Consider the following 16,830-nt stretch of genomic DNA (forward strand, 5'->3'; position numbering starts at 1 on the left):
TGGGATAAATAAAGAAATGCATATGAAGTGAGGATGGCTAGAGGAGAGCTCAGTGATTCAAAGCACTTCTCACTCTGTCAGGACCTGAGTTTGGTCTCCAACACCCACATTAGGTGTTCCACAAATGCCTGTAATTCCAACCCCACATGGACCTGACTGCTCTAATGCTGACATCTAACCCAGGGAAAGACAGGCTTGAAAGCCCATCCTACATACCTCCAAGGGGACGGGAGGTGGAACACAAGAGAACTTCTGGAATCTGAACCATGAACAACAAAATGACCTCTCTCAAACATCAAAAAAGGTGGAAGCCCACATGCACACCTCACCAGGGCATGCAGGCAGCATCCACACTACAATTACACACACACACACTTTTTAATTTTTTTTTACAAATTTATTTATATATACTGTAGCTGTCTTCAGACACACCAGAAGGGCATTGAATGAGCCAGCATGTGATTGCTGGGGATTGAACTCAGGACCTCTGGAAGAGCAATCAGTGCTCTTAACTGCTGAGCCATCTCTCAGCCCATACACGTACACTTTTTAAAAATGAAAACTAGCAATAAACAAGTTCAGTGACACTGTATGACATAATACATAAAACTCAACCATACTCCCACACACTAACAATGAGCAATTTGAAAACAACGTTCTACTTAAAATAGTATCAAAAGAACTACTGAAGAATGAACTAACCAAATTAATGCAAAATATGCATTGTGCAAACAATATAACATCCGTGAAAAATAAAACGTCCAAGGAACCAAAAAATTGTAACTGAAAAATCGTCCTGGGCCCATGGCTTACAGGGCTTAATCCTAACATGGGCACTGGTATCTCAAGGCTGACCCATAACTCAACACAGTGTCTACCAAAATGCCAACAATCTCTTTTTGCAACACTAACCCACTAATCCAAAACCGAACAGAAACACAGGGTCCCAGGAGAGCCAAAGTAAAGTGAAAGGCCTTGCATCTGACCAGCATAAAATCAAAGTAAGGCAGCAACAGGGACCTAGGTGCAGGCCAACAGAAGACAAGCCGAGTCCCACAGATACGCCACACTTGATTTTCAGCAAGCTCCAATACAGAACAGAAGAAAAGCTAAAGGCTTATCAACAAGTCACTGAAATAAATGCTCAGCGCCCAGTTAACAAAGAATCTATCTGAATACCTACCTCACAGCATGAAAATTAAGTCAGATCTCTAGAGCTGAGACCACTAAACACATAAAAAAGATCTGGCACAAGGTCATGATTTCTTAGTTACATAAAGCACCAGAAGCATAAGAGGCCAAATAAACAAGAAAGTGAACATCACCTATAGTTAAAGTCAGATAGACCTGGGGGCACGTACCTTAATCCCCGCACTTGGGAGGCAGAAGCAGGTAAATTTCTATCAAGGCCACCCTGGTCTACATACAGAGTTCTAGACCAGCCAGAGCTTCAGAGTGAAACCTCGTCTCAAAACAAAACAAAAGATCAGGAACTGGGGAGAAGGGGGAAGAGAGGTGAGACCCAGTATTCCCTGTACCACCCAGGAAAACCCTCGGCACAACCCTTGGAAATTCAATGTTTATCCTCCTGGAATTGTTTCCACTTTCCTACATAGACTTTCACATTCAGTGTTCATTTTACAAAACCAGATAACTACACACACACACACACACACACACACACACAAATAAATAAAAATCACTTATTGGAAATGGCTTTTGGGACAAAGTACTGGTACCAGTCACCATTTCTACTTACTGTAAGTTGGCCTGCGACTCCAAAGTCTGCAAGCTTTGCATGGCCTTCTGTGTTTAGCAAAATATTTCCCGCCTTGATATCTCGGTGTATTTTTCTCATAAAATGAAGGTATTCTAGTCCTTTAAGAGTTGATTGTAATATTGTAGCTATTTCATCTTCTGTTAACTGAAAAACAAAAAACAGTAAGAAGTCCCAACATCCCACAGGAGAAAAGGAAGAAGTTTCATGAAACTCGCACACAGTTGCTTCGGCCTCGCTGTGTCATGCCTGTTCCCTTCGAACTACAACCTGCGAGCTCCCGGCTTGGTCCCCTGGCTCCTCTCACCTGCCGTTCTATCTACCCGTAAGGCTCCTCCTCCGTACATCCGTACCGCAGGCCTTCCTCAGCCTGCCGAGATGTCAGAACAGCAGAGGCCTTTCTTTCTCCACGCCTGGGTCATTCTCTGTTCCCTTCCCTTACCTCAGCTGTCTCAGCTCTGAGACAACCCGACATGCGGTGCACACGCCATTAAAATCTGTCTTTCATTGCCTACTCTTGTAGCCCTGGGATCAAGAGCAGGAACTGAAATTGCTACGGAATGACAGTGCTGGAGGCTGGCGCAAGCCTCTGTGCAGACTCAAGTCCTAAACAGATCCCACCAAACACTCACATAGCTCCTGTGTGACAACCAACTCACATTCAGGAGTGAGCTGTGGACAAAAGAACCCAGCCTGGACTTCTGAAATTGCTTTCTTTCACTTTTATTCTAAGATTTGAAACTGTTCAATGAGGACTAGTAAGGAGAGAAATCATCAAAACAAGAACAAAAATGGAGCTCGAGGGAAACAGTTGAATGTGTAGAAATGCACAAAAAACAAAACGCCACGTTATCAGCAGCATCAATGATCACAAGAGGAAACGCACCTGCAAGTGAGCCTGAACAGCAGTTCCCAAAGGGACATAACCAGGAAGTTAAATATCTCACAGGTGGTCAGATTTTTTTTTTTTTAATATGAGCACACTGCAGCTGTCTTCAGACACACCAGAAGAGGGCATCAGATCCCATCACAGATGGCTGTGAGACACTATGTGGTTTCTAAGAATTGAACTCAGGACCTCTGGAAGAGTGGCCAGTGCTCCTGACCCATCTCTCCGGCCCCCAGGTGGTCAGATCTTAATCCAATCAGTCATAACTTGGTTTTAAATACAGCTACCATCCACTTAGATTTAATTATAGGGCAGTTTTCTGCTTAAGAGTAAAAGTTTTCTCACCCCTTTCTAGTTTCCTAGCATCTACCCTTTGCCATCCCCATGTAGGTAGCATTTATAAAACATGAGAGGCTGAGATCCAACGCAGAACAGACCCATGGCCAAGAAAGCAAGCAGTGTCTGTGGTTTCAGCCTGGGCAACCTCACTTAGACATCAGTCTACCGTGGCCTATTTTGGAAACTGGTTCTATCATGAGAAATATTAACTTTTAGTATCTTTTTGAGGTCATATTTCTTTAAATTTAAACTATACTTCTAGCCATCTGTGGCTGGCAGTGGTCACATTAAATGGTTTTTATATAATACACAACAAAATAATTAAGTCACATAGACTAATAAACTAGTATTAAGCTATCACTAGATTCAGAAATTGCCATCAGAGTTAATTCTGGACTGCTGAAGTGCCAGGAACACTCAGTGCCAAACACAAAGCCCTGGGGCTTCAATTTTTCTTTTTTAAGTATTTTTTGATGATTTACTTATATTTGGTTTTCATGCACTGGTAGTTTTTCTCCATGTATGTCTGTGTGAGGACGTCACTTACTGGAACTAGAGTTACAGACAATTGTGAGTCATCATGTAGTTGCTGGGAATCGAACCAAAGTCCTCTGGAAGAGCAGCCGATGCTCTCGGGACATCTCTCCAACTCCAGGGCTTCAATTTTAAATTAGCAAGTAAGTCAAAGTTTGGGCTTCTTTTTAATTATTGAATCCATTTTTTGAGATTATAATATAATTACATCATCTCCCCCCTCCCAAGATTCCCATATGCCCCTCTCCTTCCTCTCTTTCAAATTCATGGCCTCTTTTCTTTCATTATTGTTACATTCATATATGTTTCTATGTACACACACAAATAAACTTTATGTCAGAACACTACGCTTGGCTAAAGAACTTACTGTCTAATCTAGAAAACTTAGTTTTCAATCATGTAAATTAAGAAAGGGAAACAGTGACAGAATACAACTTTCATCACTGTGTTTCAAAACAGCCCCACACTTATCCAATACCACGTGGCTTACAGGATACCTCTGATACTAAAGTTAATCTCTACAGCATTGCAAATATTTACAGAGATGCTCACTCCCATTCTTATAAATGTTCCCATTTCGACAACCTACAGGGCAGCTAGGATTGCTTTTCAAACTGCATAGCAGTTGACTCACTAGCTTCTTAGAGCCTAGACATTTCCCTCTGCACCTGGACTAAAACTCAGCCACATTGCCACACCCTACGGGACTCAACACCATCAAACTGCCAACCTCTCTAGCCTGACCTCCCCTCTGTCTCGGTGGCTGCAGTTCTAACACCAAACATATCAAACATGCAGCAGTCTGGGGCCTTCACACTGGCTGGGTCCTACCTGCAGTGTCCCTTGACTCCTACTGCTCTGCCTACCAAGGCTCTTTACTATTGTTCTCTGTGCTGGTTTGGCTAGATATGGCACCCATAGACCCAGGCGTCTGCACGCTCAGCCCGTGAGGAATGGCACTATTAGGAGGGGTGGCCTTGTTGGAGGAAGTCTGTCACTGTGGAGACAGGCTTTGAGGTCTCCTATGCTTAAGCTACACCCAGTGTGGTACAGTCTCCTGCTGTCTGCAGATGAAATGTAGCAGCAATCTCAGTTAGCTCTCCAGCACCAGTCTACTTGTGTGCCACCATATGTCCCACCATGATGATGACATGAATCTCTGAAGCTGTAAGCCAGCCCCAATAAAATGTTTTCCTTTATAGGAGCTACTGTGGTCATGCTGTCTCTTCACAGCCATAAAACCCTAAGACACCAGCCTTACTAATTTTTAATAAAGTATTTCTCATTACCTGGCATTTCCTTCCTAGTTGTCACCTATTTTTTTTTTCCTGGTGCTAGAAGGTGTGCTGCAATATGCCATATGCTGTGCTCTTCTGCCCACTTCTGGACCCCTAATGCCCACGGCATTGTTAAGCAACTGAGAACTAGAATCCATGACTCTTAGGTCAGATCCTGAAATCTTAGACATAACAAATAATTTTTACAATAGATTTATTCCCTGTCCAACAGCAAGTAGAAGCCACTCTAGACATAGTGGGTAAGAGGACAAATTCAAATGCAAAAGCTGAAGACTCGGAAGCTGGAAGAGCACTCTGCTCTTGCAAAAGTCCTCAGCTTCATTCCCTCAATGTGTGGCTCCTAAACTGCCTGTAAATCTAGCTGCAGGGTAGAGAAGCCTGGTTTCTATGGGCACCTGAACTCACATGTGCAAACCCACACAGACACATAACCTTTAAAAGATGAAGTGTTGTTAAAAGTTCCACAGCAGCCAGACATGGTGGGAGACTGACCCAGGAGGAGTGTGAGTTCAAGGCCAGCTGGACTACACTGTCAGCTCCAGGTTACTCATTCTTCCCCACAAAAGCCTGTATGAAAAAATAAAAATTCACCCCCAAACCATCATCTGGCAACTGTTTTGCCTAATAAGAAATAAACAAAAATCACTGGAACAAGTCAGTATCAAACTGCCATGTTTAGAAGGAAACTGAACAAGGTGGCTGACCCCTGTGACCTAGCACTCGGGCTAGACCACACTAGCATTATCCTTGTTTGAACTGAGAAAAGAAAAACGAGTCACTTCTCCATGTATGGAAGCACACGCACACACAACTGCTTGCTTTCCCCGCAGCACCATCCGAGGGGTAAACTTACCGTCTTGTTTCGGAGCCGAATGATATCAGAGACAGAACCAGCCCCACAGTACTCCATGACAATCCACAGGTCCGTGTTCTTAAAGTAGCTGCCATAATATTTAACGACATGCGGGCTAGAAAGAGACACAATACAATTTAGTGGGATGTTCTTCAAACATTTTTATTCTGTTCGATACATGGAAAGAAATTTCTCATTTCAAAAAGTGCATTATTTCTAGTTAGGACTAATGAAAGCAATCTCTTCATAAGAAGAGTAGTACACCAATTCTAAGCAAGGGAACAGTATTTCTAAGTGTATAAATTATCTTAAGAAAGCAATCACAGATTCTCAAAAAATTAGCTACAGACACAAAACTGACAAAAGAGATGTGAGGTTCGTGACCAGCCAATATGAGGGAACGTAAGAAATAACTGCATACCACATACTAAATACCGCAAGTCCACAGAACACGGTAGAGGAATGGCTGATACACAGTGTTAATACATCCTGGGATTAGAGACATGGATCAGCTGTTAAGAGCACTGGCTGATCTTCTAGAGGACCTGGTTTTGGTTCCCAACACCAAATGGTGGCTGATTACTGTCTGTAACTCCAGTTCCAGGGACCTGATGCCCTCTTTTGTCCTCTGGCACCAGGCATGCAAGTGATGCACAGACATGAAATTTAAATAAAAAAACAAAACAAAACTCAACAACAAAAAACAGCATATGAGGTGGAGGTAAGCTATAAAACAGTAAAGCAAACACAGTTAAACTCCCAGTGAGACAGACAGATACATCAAGGGATTCATAACAATGATGTACAGTGGTCTTTTTTCTTTCTCTTTTTTCCAAAAGTCATGATATAATTGGGAGTAACAAAATCACCAATATATAGTATAAAGAAAGACTATGTTTAACATCAAATCTGGAACCTTGGTCTTAAATTTGATGAGAGACACCGAGTAGGAAATATGTGAGAAGTCAAGCATCTCAGGAAAATGAACAAACTGTCTCAACAACTGTACCATTAACAGCTGGACTACTGCTGAAAACCAGGTTACATAGCAACAAAAGATGCTAAAACTATCCTGGCTCAACTTTTGATTTCAAACACCCCTTCATCCTTGGACACATGCCAGTGGCAAAGAAAACATGACACACAAAATGAATATTAGTGAAAACACCAGTAACTGAGTGCCTGCGGCTCACAATCCCTGGGCTCTGCTCCCTCTCCTCCATTAGGCACTTATTTTATTGTCCAAGCACACTGTTGGGATATGCTCTGTGCAGTCTTGTACTGCTGGCTGGTCTCCTGCGCTGTTCAAGCCTGGGCTGTGAGCTCCCAGAGAACAGAGGGAACCTACTGACATTCTTAGTCCAGACACTTTTGCTCTTAAGCCAGGCAAGTGCCCCCAACCCTCCCTTTACTCAAAAGACAGTTACATAAAAATAAAACAAAGAGGCAAACAAGTGGCTGGAGAGATGGCTCAGCGGTTAAGAGCACTGACTGCTCTTCCAGAGGTCCTGAGTTCAAATCCCAGCAACCACATGGCGGCTCACATACAACTGTAATGGGATCTGATGCCCTCTTCTGGTGTGTCTGAAGACAGCTACAGTGTACTCATATACATAAAATAAAAAAATAAAGAGGCAAACAAAACACAAGGATTCTGCCTGTCTTTTTTTTTTTTTTTTCTTTAATCCAGTTTAACACAGAGGATCTTCAAAACATCATTTCTTAGCACATTATGCTCTTGCAGAGGACCAGGTTCAGAGGCCAGCACCCACATGGCAGCTCACAACAGTCCATAACTCAATTCCAGGGGATTGATACTATCTTCTAGTCCATATGTAGGCTGCATACATACAGACAGACATGCACAGGAAAAGTAAAAATAAATAAATCTTTTAAAAAAATCAAATCTTATTTAGAAACATTTTCATAATCTGTCTAAATACAGTCCCAATTTGCCAACTAAAGAGAGTTTGAGTAAGTGAATCATGTGGAGAAGAAAACCTGCTAACCCCCCAATCCAGCTGTGGGATGGGGTGCAGGTGTTTGTATAATAGACAATAACCACAAAGAGAAAAATAAACAGAGCAGGAAGATGAGCAGCTGCTGCACTTCAAAGCCGGGGAGGCCCGAGGCAGCCGCGAAATAACAAGACTCAGCGCCCCCAGCGCACTGCTGAAGCCTGCGTGCCGAACAGAAGCTATCAGACCGATCTGACCAAGCTGGCCTCGGAGCAACACGCCAGGCCTCCGGTGCAAACCTCCTCACCCTCACTCCCAACCCCTGGGCCTGGAGCCGTCCTTCACTGTACCCTCACATCTGCCAGTGCTGGCCTATGCCTGCTCCGTCAACCAACGTGTTGTCATGGAACTTCAGAGCAGATCACGTGCTCTTCTGTGGTTGACTTTGGGGCCAACTTCCTGCTTAGAGCTTGACAAATCTTAGTTCCTCAAAAATACTTATATACTCTTGACTCAAATCATTCTTGAGGGCAAAAAAGAAGCAGTACCTAAGCAAATATTCTCATTTTATACACCAATCTGCTATTCTATGGTCTCTGGAGCTAAAAAGTATTTGAATTATCTTAGCTACCTGCACAATAGGAAGTAAGAGAGCATTATGAAAATAAAAATAGACAGTACCACCTTCTACCTAGTCGACGGATGAAGGAAAAATACAAAAATGGAAACTGAATTATCTACAAAAACATACACACCTTCTCATATTTTTCAGAGAACATGCATGGCGATTGCTGGCCCCGCACTCGTGAGGACGGCTCAGCAGATCAGTCTGGAGTGTCGAGCTGTATGACCCCAGCAGACCCCACGAGCCTTACCTGTCGCACTGCTGCATTATGGAGATCTCTTTGATTATCTCCTGCAGGTCTGACTCCACTGGCACCTGCTTGATGGCAACAATCTGCCCGGTCTCTTTGTGAATTGCCTTGTATACACTGCCATAAGACCTACATTTGGGGAAAGGAGACCGTTTATAACAGAGCACAGACACAGGACCAGGCGTGGTCCAATCACATGGATTACCCAAGCACACGTAAGTGAAGATCTTATGATCTGAACCCATGCCGTCTGAACGCAATGCCCATTTTCTCTTCATAGTAACACAATACATGTGTGTTTTCCTATGGCCACTCTATTACCAGCTCTCTATCCTTATTCCTCTCACGTGCTGCAAGGCTTAAAACAGAATCTCATGAAAGCCCGTCTCTTTCGTGCCAGAATCAGATGAACAGTACACATTCAAATCTTTTGCCTTGCATTTCATCTTCCCGAAAAGCTCCTTATCAAAGCCAAGGTTCTATGTTCATTCAATTTGGTGCTACAAGAACAAGAGATTTAGGATCTAAAGATGGCAGACTGTGACCCACTGCCGATACACACAATTATGAACCTGAGTTTGCTCCTTGTGCCTCAACTGTCTTCTTCACAAGATGGCAACAACAAAATGCAAACTCCCTTACCAGACAGTATGATGCTTACAAGAAACAAGCTAGAACTTTACTGACATTCTTTTCATTAATACCCTGGGCAGCTATCAGTGGTAAGAGAAAATCCCAGACATGCTGGGTGGTGGTAGCACACAACTTTAATTCCAGCACTTGGGAGACCGAGACAGGCAGATCTGTTAGATCAAGGCCATCCTGGTCTTACAGAGGGGGTTCCAGGATAGCCAGGGCTACACGGAGAAACTTTGTCTCAAATAACTAAAAAAAAAAAAAAAAACCAAAAAGAATAAATAAATTCCACAAACACACCTGTTTCTATACACTGTCTCGGCTAAGAGAAAATCAAAATAAAGAATGTGGCCTAAGATGTCAAAAACAGAGCTTTGTCACTGCCAAGAAGAAATTATCTCAATGTCAAAATAAGATTTTTAAAACTTCTTTAAAAAAAAAAAACAATCTATGAATGCAGAGCACATAAAAGGTTGTATCTGAATCCCTTATACTTAAAGAGGAACAGACACTCAAAGGAGCTTCAAATACTGTTTTATCATAGAAAACAACTGTTGAGCACATATGGAAGACCCAGCCAGTGCCCTCTCTTCCTTGCTAAAATAACCCTCAATTGTGACAGTAGTGTGCTGGTCCCTGGGGAAAATCATGATAGGCTGTGCCATTTCTCTCCCTGGGGAATGAACCAGCAGCAAGAATCTAACCTAGATCTGGCCGGCGTATGGCTGGAATTCTCAAGACTTTCTTCCAGAGCAAGACAAGCATTTTCACTTGTCACTTTCAGCCTTGCTTTGGATACTGTCAAAGAGAATGACACTTGAAACTAACATAACCATCTTGTGACCACAGGAACTGCCCAGACCAATCGTTATCAAGTCAACTATCCAGCTGGGGAAATTTTACTAGTCTGTCAGTGTGTGCCTCTGGAGTTAGCCACTGTTAGCAGGTACTGCTACTGACATCCACAGGCCTTTTCAAAATCCTAGATGGAGGACATATGCAAGAAGCTCTTCATGTCAGCTCCATGCTGGAGCAAGTTTTACTGGGTGCAGAACTCTTTCCCTCAGCACTAGTACTGCGGTTTTCCCACACCTACTGCTTCTGGAAGTCTGCTCTCATCGTAGTGACGTTCTTCACAGAAAGCTCTCCACAGCGTCCCATGCTTTAGCATTCATTTGCTATGAAACTATGGAAGCAACGTTATTACCTAATAATAAAAATCTAAAGGAGGCTAGGAATGGAGCTCAGTGACAGAGCATGTGCCTAAAGTACATGAGGCTCTAAGACTGAAGAAGAAAAAAGAAAAACTTAAGTGAGCCACTGTGTAAAACTTGAAATAACAGAAGCAAAAGGAGGCTAGGCTCTGTTCTGAACACACAGTGCTTGTCACTCAGCCTGGCTCCAGTGTGACTTTGCCCTGCCAGAGTCATGTGGTGTCTTCAAAAGAGCATGACCACAGACAGCTCCAGAGCTCAGGGTGGCTCTTCAGAACATGCTCAGTTTGAGAACAATCCTTCCCAGAAGAAACATCTGAAGATGCTGTGGCATTCGCATTAGAGGAGAATCGCAGATAACATCTTCCTTCAGGATCATGCTGGTTCTATGAAACCTGCTCAGGTTCATTACATCAGGACGACAAAAATTCAAGTGTCGATGGTGTCCTTTAGAAGTCCAATGAGATGATAGCATGAGAAAGGATCTTTAGAGGAAAATTCCCAAGTTCTTTGCTGAAGACATCCATATCTAAACACTATTAAAGAAAAAAAAAAAATCAGTTAGCTTGGTTTCTGATAGTTTCTGACTATAACTGTGATATTTCCTAAGTTAAGCACCCCAAGCAATATTCCTACTAAGAATATCTACTGTACTTAAAAACTTAAGATTTAGCTTTGATTTGACATAAGCCCTGAAAAATGCTTCAGCTAATATACTCAAAATCAACAGTGAGTGACAATCACCGTACCCAGTACTTCTCTATTATTACATGCAATTGATTTTTTAACTCAGGTCTGCGTGACTCCATTATTCTAACATGCTTTTATTAAAAAGGAAAAGACCCAGTCAGTCACACATATAATTGTGTCTACAGAAATAACCTGTGAATATTGTTTGATGAAGATGCATGGACTGATTGCCTTCAGGAGAATATCAAGAATGCCATGCTAAAGGTGCAGATAGCCGGCAAGAGATAGTGACTTCCGCCACCTCATACCTTTACTGAAGCCATTCCGCTGGAGGTCTTCCACCACCTTGGGCGTGTCACAGGGCGCCACAACTCATGTTCTCTTCCTTCCTTCCCCTGCTTGATTTTCTGATGGATCCCAAAGAGTACTTTAGCAACTAACAGAAAGTTGAAGACTCATGTTTTTTAACAAGGAGATAATCCGTGAAAATCTATTCCATGTAATCCAGAACTGCATTTGTTATTGCCAAAGATCTGTGTTGAACATAAATAACACTAAACTCTCAAAACGGTCAGGGAAGGGGAGGCTTGGCTCCGACAGAGCACTTGCCTGGTGTGCACCTGACCCTGGGTTCAATCCCTAGCACCACTGAGAAAGAAAAAAAAAAGCACATGGTCGAGTCACGCATGAGTCAGAGGTGTTCTACAGAGACTGAACAGTCTCATACAGCACATACTTGTTTACTGATGCATCAGCTATCTCTGAATCATATGAACTTATTACATACTCAAAAGTTAGACCCTCATGGTATCCCTGGCATTTTAATGCACTGATCGTTACGGAAGGAATGCATACACAAAATTAAATTGCAGTATGTAGAAGGATAAGAAAGTCTGACATATGCCCTACTGTGCCAGTGAAAGTCAGTCACAGCCCACCACCTATCTGAAGGTCACGGCAGCAGCATGGCAGACCCTCCGACAAAGATCGGTATGTTAAGGAGCCCGCTGGTTCCCAACTGGGATGCTGGATCTGCTGAGAAGATGCAAAGAGTTCTCGGTTTATTCGCTCTTTTTCACAAAGCTGCAACAGAAATGTTGAATTCCTATTTTTTTACTGACTAGTGAATACATACTAGGCAGAAATCCTGAACAGCATATGATAAAACTGACTAAGCCTAACTTTGTTTTCTTTTTTTTTTTTTTGAGACAGGGTCTCACTATGTAGCTGGCCTGGAACCTGCTATGTAGGGCAGACCTGCCTCAAACTCACAAAGTTCTGCCTGCTTCTACCTCCTAAATGCTGGAATTAAAGGGATGTGCTTCCATCCTGGTTGATTTTTTTTAAAAAACTGAATGAATGAATTATAGCCTAAATAGTGTTTCCTGATGACGATATAAAACCATAGGCATCACAGATTCTGTAAGAGAAAACACAGATGACTTAATATTAAAAAGCCTGGAGCTCACTAAATCTGTTTAGTGATAAGGGTGAATGAAGAATGCAAAGGCATTGCAAGTAGCAGATGCACCTCCCCCACCTAGAAACATGCTGACATGATATCCAAGTGTCACACCATGAGAAGTTCATATCCGTCAGCTGCTAGGCCAGGGAAAGACTGGGACCCACGGGTCAGATGGAGTCTATCTGTACTCACCCTTCTCCAAGTTTCTCTAAGACATCAAACACTTCTTCTGGCTGTTTAGTTAAACTATCTTCATCCAACTTTTTCAGCTGCCTGTGGACGGAGAGATAAACGCAAAACGTGTCTTATTTGCAACTAAAAAATAAAGAACACTATATTTTACAACTACTGTTCTAGGAATTGCTCTGTGAAGTCTAATTTCTCTACTAGTAACTAATTAGTTAAGGCAAGCTAAGAGGTTTTGTTGTTTGTTTGTTTGTTTTGTTTTAAATCAGGCTCACAATCCCCCTGCCTCAGCCTCTCATGTGCTAGGATTACAGGTGTATACCACCATTCCTGGCTCCTTTAAAGGACATTAACTGACTACTCTATGGGAGGGATACTTTAGCTGGGTCACCCAATGAGCACATTCTGGACTGGAACATAAAGAATCAAATTTCAGTTCAACATCGGTATGAATTTTCTTTTTCTTTTTATTTGTTTTCTAATAAAATGAACTGCCCTAGAGTGACAATAGACTGCCTTGAGAAGGCCGAATTCCATATGGTTGAAAAACTTATGGAAAATAAAGTATCATGTGACTGAAATGCCCTAGAGTGACAATAGACTGCCTTGAGAAGGCCGAATTCCATATGGTTGAAAAACTTATGGAAAATAAAGTATCATGTGACTGAAATGCTATAGCACAGAGTCAAGCATTATGTAAATTAATTCTATGAGTTTAAATGGTATAACTATCTCTTGAAAAAGAAAAAAAAGTGTGTAAGTAAAGCTGTATATTTAAGCCTGAACTGGACTAGCTGACCTTTTCCCTGTATTGGGAAAGTTTTGGTCATCTTGTCTACCCCAATTAAGTTCTATAGGTAACACAGAAACAGGAAATAGAAAGCAGACATTTATACAGAAACAACAGTACAAACTAACTTGACAGCAGGGAGTTTAAACAACCTCACTAAGACCCGCCCCACCATGATCAGCCATGGACTTTTCACAAGGGCCTGACATCACACGGGCCTCTCTCTACACAGCACGAGCTCTGCAACAAGGCTAGACACTCACAGTGGAGAGGCTATAAAGCAACACTCCAGATTTAAAATTCTGAGACCTCTGATAAAACATGCTAACACACTTAAAGAGTTTGATGTAGACAGAGTATTTGTGTGTGTGTGTGTGTGTGTGTGTGTGTGTGTGTGTGTGTGTCTACACAATGGTTTCCTGAAACTACAAAAGACAACAAAGAAACGAAAGCTCAGGAAACTGAAATATGGAAGCAGTCACACTATAAATTTCTTGTGCAAAAAAAAAAAAAAAGTCCTGAACTATCTGAACAATACCAATATTTAAAAGAAATTTCTTTAAACAAAAATAGAAAATCAGGCTATAAAGTTAAAAATAGAGTCTGACCACATGAAATGTAACTAGTAACAAGCCCTGACCTCAAAGGGGAGAGCCTGCACAATTTTACAAAGAAATGGAGAACTACAGAGAGTTTAATGCCTCAACCTGAAGATCAACCAACACACTGACATTTGAAGATTCAAAAGATCCTAAAACTAAAATGCCAATGACTTCATAAAAACTCCCAGCTTCAAAACAAAAGGGCTGAAGTGAAACTCCTCTTAGGCTTCAGGAGTGATATTTCTACGAACTCAGAAATTAAAACCAACAGCTCAGATGCTGGGAGTTTTTGGTGACCTCGCCCCCATCATAGCTGTATAAACAATGGACAATACCTCATTCATGGAGAATAAACTCTTATAAACAGCTTATATAAAGGAAGATCTGATTCTCTTTGAGTGCTGACTCTTATGCTATCTCAGAGACCAGAGTAACAAAGGAAACTGCCGGGGCCCTAAGAGACAGTTGCAAGACTCGATAAGACTTGTACAGACTTTAAACAGCCTTTGTGAGAGTTTCGTTTTTACACCTAGAGTTTTTTTAAACACCTCAAACTTAAAGAAGCTTTATTATCTCTGGTTCCAAATAAACGAGATGGTAAGAAAAATATTTGCTAAATGGATAAACCAGTGTTAAGGGTGGCAACCACATAACCTTGAATAGCAAATCTCTGTGTTCTCCGTGTTATCAATCATTCTTTTTTGGAGACAGTATCTCTGTAGCACTGACTGTCCTGGAGCTCACTCTATAGACAGGTTGGCTTCAAGCTCAGAGTTGCGTCTGCTTCTGCCTCCCAGGACAATGCTGGGATGAAAAGTGTGCACCACCACACCTGGCTCATGAAAATAAATTTTCTCCTGAGATGCTAACTAGTAGGGTATCAACAAACAAATTTCTATGAAAGAGCTGCTATGTGACTGAATCCTCAAGGACGAGGACTATACCACCCAAACAGTCTTGACTCTAGTGAACTGTGGTGACAAGATTTGCACAGGGGTGACACCCTATGCCAGTTTGTACTTGCTCATAGTGAATAGGCCTGACCAATGCAATTCCACACACCAAATATTGATGATGTTCCTCTCCCACGTCAGCTGACACAGGAATGGCCAGCATCCTAGGAATGCATCCTAAGCCTTCCACTACGCCATTGCCCAACAGCAACTTACATTTTAAAATCACTGACTCTTGCAAGCCAAGGATCCATCATTAGCCAGAGTCCCACACAAATGTCAAGCTCATGACTGAAGAGAACATTTCCTGCACTAAGACTGCTGGGACACACACCATCTGAACCTCTCAAGAAGACATCTGTGTTTTTTCCAAACACAAGGTGTTATGAAGTAATCTCTCAGATGACTCTCTCCATCAACTGTCCCGTGTCAGAACTCTCAGAGGCTCAATGTATTTACGGATATGTATCCCTCTAACAGAATTTTACAGATTACCACAACTATAAAAGATAACCCAAACACTTTAATAGCAAAGCTGTCAAGTCCAGCGGCTTCTGCCTATAACCTCAGCACTCGGGAGGCTGAGGCAGGCCTCAGGAGGATGCTGCAGGACTGTAGAGCGTTTGAGGACAGCCTGAGCTACTGTGAGAGACCCTGTCTTGAAATAAACAAAATGGGTAACTAACTATGCCCCTCCTTTGTGTGAATATTAGGATTCTAACTCAGAGAACCTCAGAATATGAGATTGTATCTGGAGAGGTGAGTTCAAAAGCAGAAGAGATGAGGGCACAGACAGATGTGAAGGAAGACCGCATGAAGAGGTGGGGAAAAGGTGGTCATCTAATTTCAAACTTCCAGCCTCCAGAATGGCAAAAGAATATTAACTTCTGTTGCCTAAACCATCCAGGTGTGGTGGTTACTACAGTAATCCGAACCAGTGAATTCTGGTGATAATAAAAATATAGAACCGGACAGTACCCATCATCCAAGGACTCCATCCTGCAACACTCTTCTCTTGCACTTTATTACCGTTCTTAAAATCCAAAAGGGGTAAGAATGAGCAAAGTAGCCAGGCTGTGGTGGTACAATCAGGAGGCAGAGGCAGGAGGATCTCTGTGAGTTCGAGGCCAGCCTGGTCTACAGAGTAGACAACCAGAACATTACACAAAGAAACCATGTCTAGGAAAAGAAAGAAAGAAAAAAAGAGAAGGAGGGAGGAAGGGAGGGAGGGAGGGAGGGAGAATGGGAGAGAAAAAGACAGACAACAAATGAGCAAAGTCAAAATAAAACAAACAAAAAATTCAACCTGCCCACAATCACCAAACTCAAAGAGAAAAAAAAATTTTTTTTAATTAAATGAAGGTTTTTGGAGAAAGGAACCAAAGAGAATGAACTGGTCTAGTGGTGTCTGACTGCACACACACATACAGCAACCATCTGCTAAGGTTCACACACCCAAAGACCCGATGTAACAGGTAACTTCCAGAGAGACATCAGAGTAAGGAGGCTAAGAGCAGTGGTCTTAAGACTACATCACCACACAGCAACACTCTAGCTGTGTCTCTAACTCTGGAGCAGCTAACAAATGTCCTGCCTCCTGTGCCCTGGCTTTATCATCTGTGCAGTAAGGACGCAAGGATATCCTCCTTTTATGACAGTTGTGAAGGCGTACCATTTCAAAGTACCACTCTGACAAGTTCAAAAGTGGTCAACCACCAGCAATTGCTATGATGAGATGGAAAACAATTAAAACAGTGCCTGCCAACCTGTA

At 42.2% G+C, this 16,830-nt stretch overlaps 1 protein-coding gene across 1 annotated transcript in view; it reads right to left on the bottom strand.

The window, feature by feature from the left end:
- Positions 1 to 16,830, bottom strand: part of STK4 (serine/threonine kinase 4) — a 70,592-nt gene that overhangs the window by 52,445 nt on the left and 1,317 nt on the right. Inside the window, exons 2-5 of the mRNA XM_080925145.1 lie at positions 12,721 to 12,801; positions 8,524 to 8,652; positions 5,691 to 5,805; positions 1,760 to 1,924 (exon numbers count right to left, since the gene is read on the bottom strand). Of these exons, the coding sequence (XP_080781271.1) occupies positions 1,760 to 1,924; positions 5,691 to 5,805; positions 8,524 to 8,652; positions 12,721 to 12,801 (490 nt within the window). The remainder of the gene's footprint in view (positions 1 to 1,759; positions 1,925 to 5,690; positions 5,806 to 8,523; positions 8,653 to 12,720; positions 12,802 to 16,830) is intronic.

This window comes from Micromys minutus (genome assembly GCF_963924665.1).
Source record: "Micromys minutus genome assembly, chromosome: 11".
Taxonomy (NCBI): Eukaryota; Metazoa; Chordata; class Mammalia; order Rodentia; family Muridae; genus Micromys; species Micromys minutus.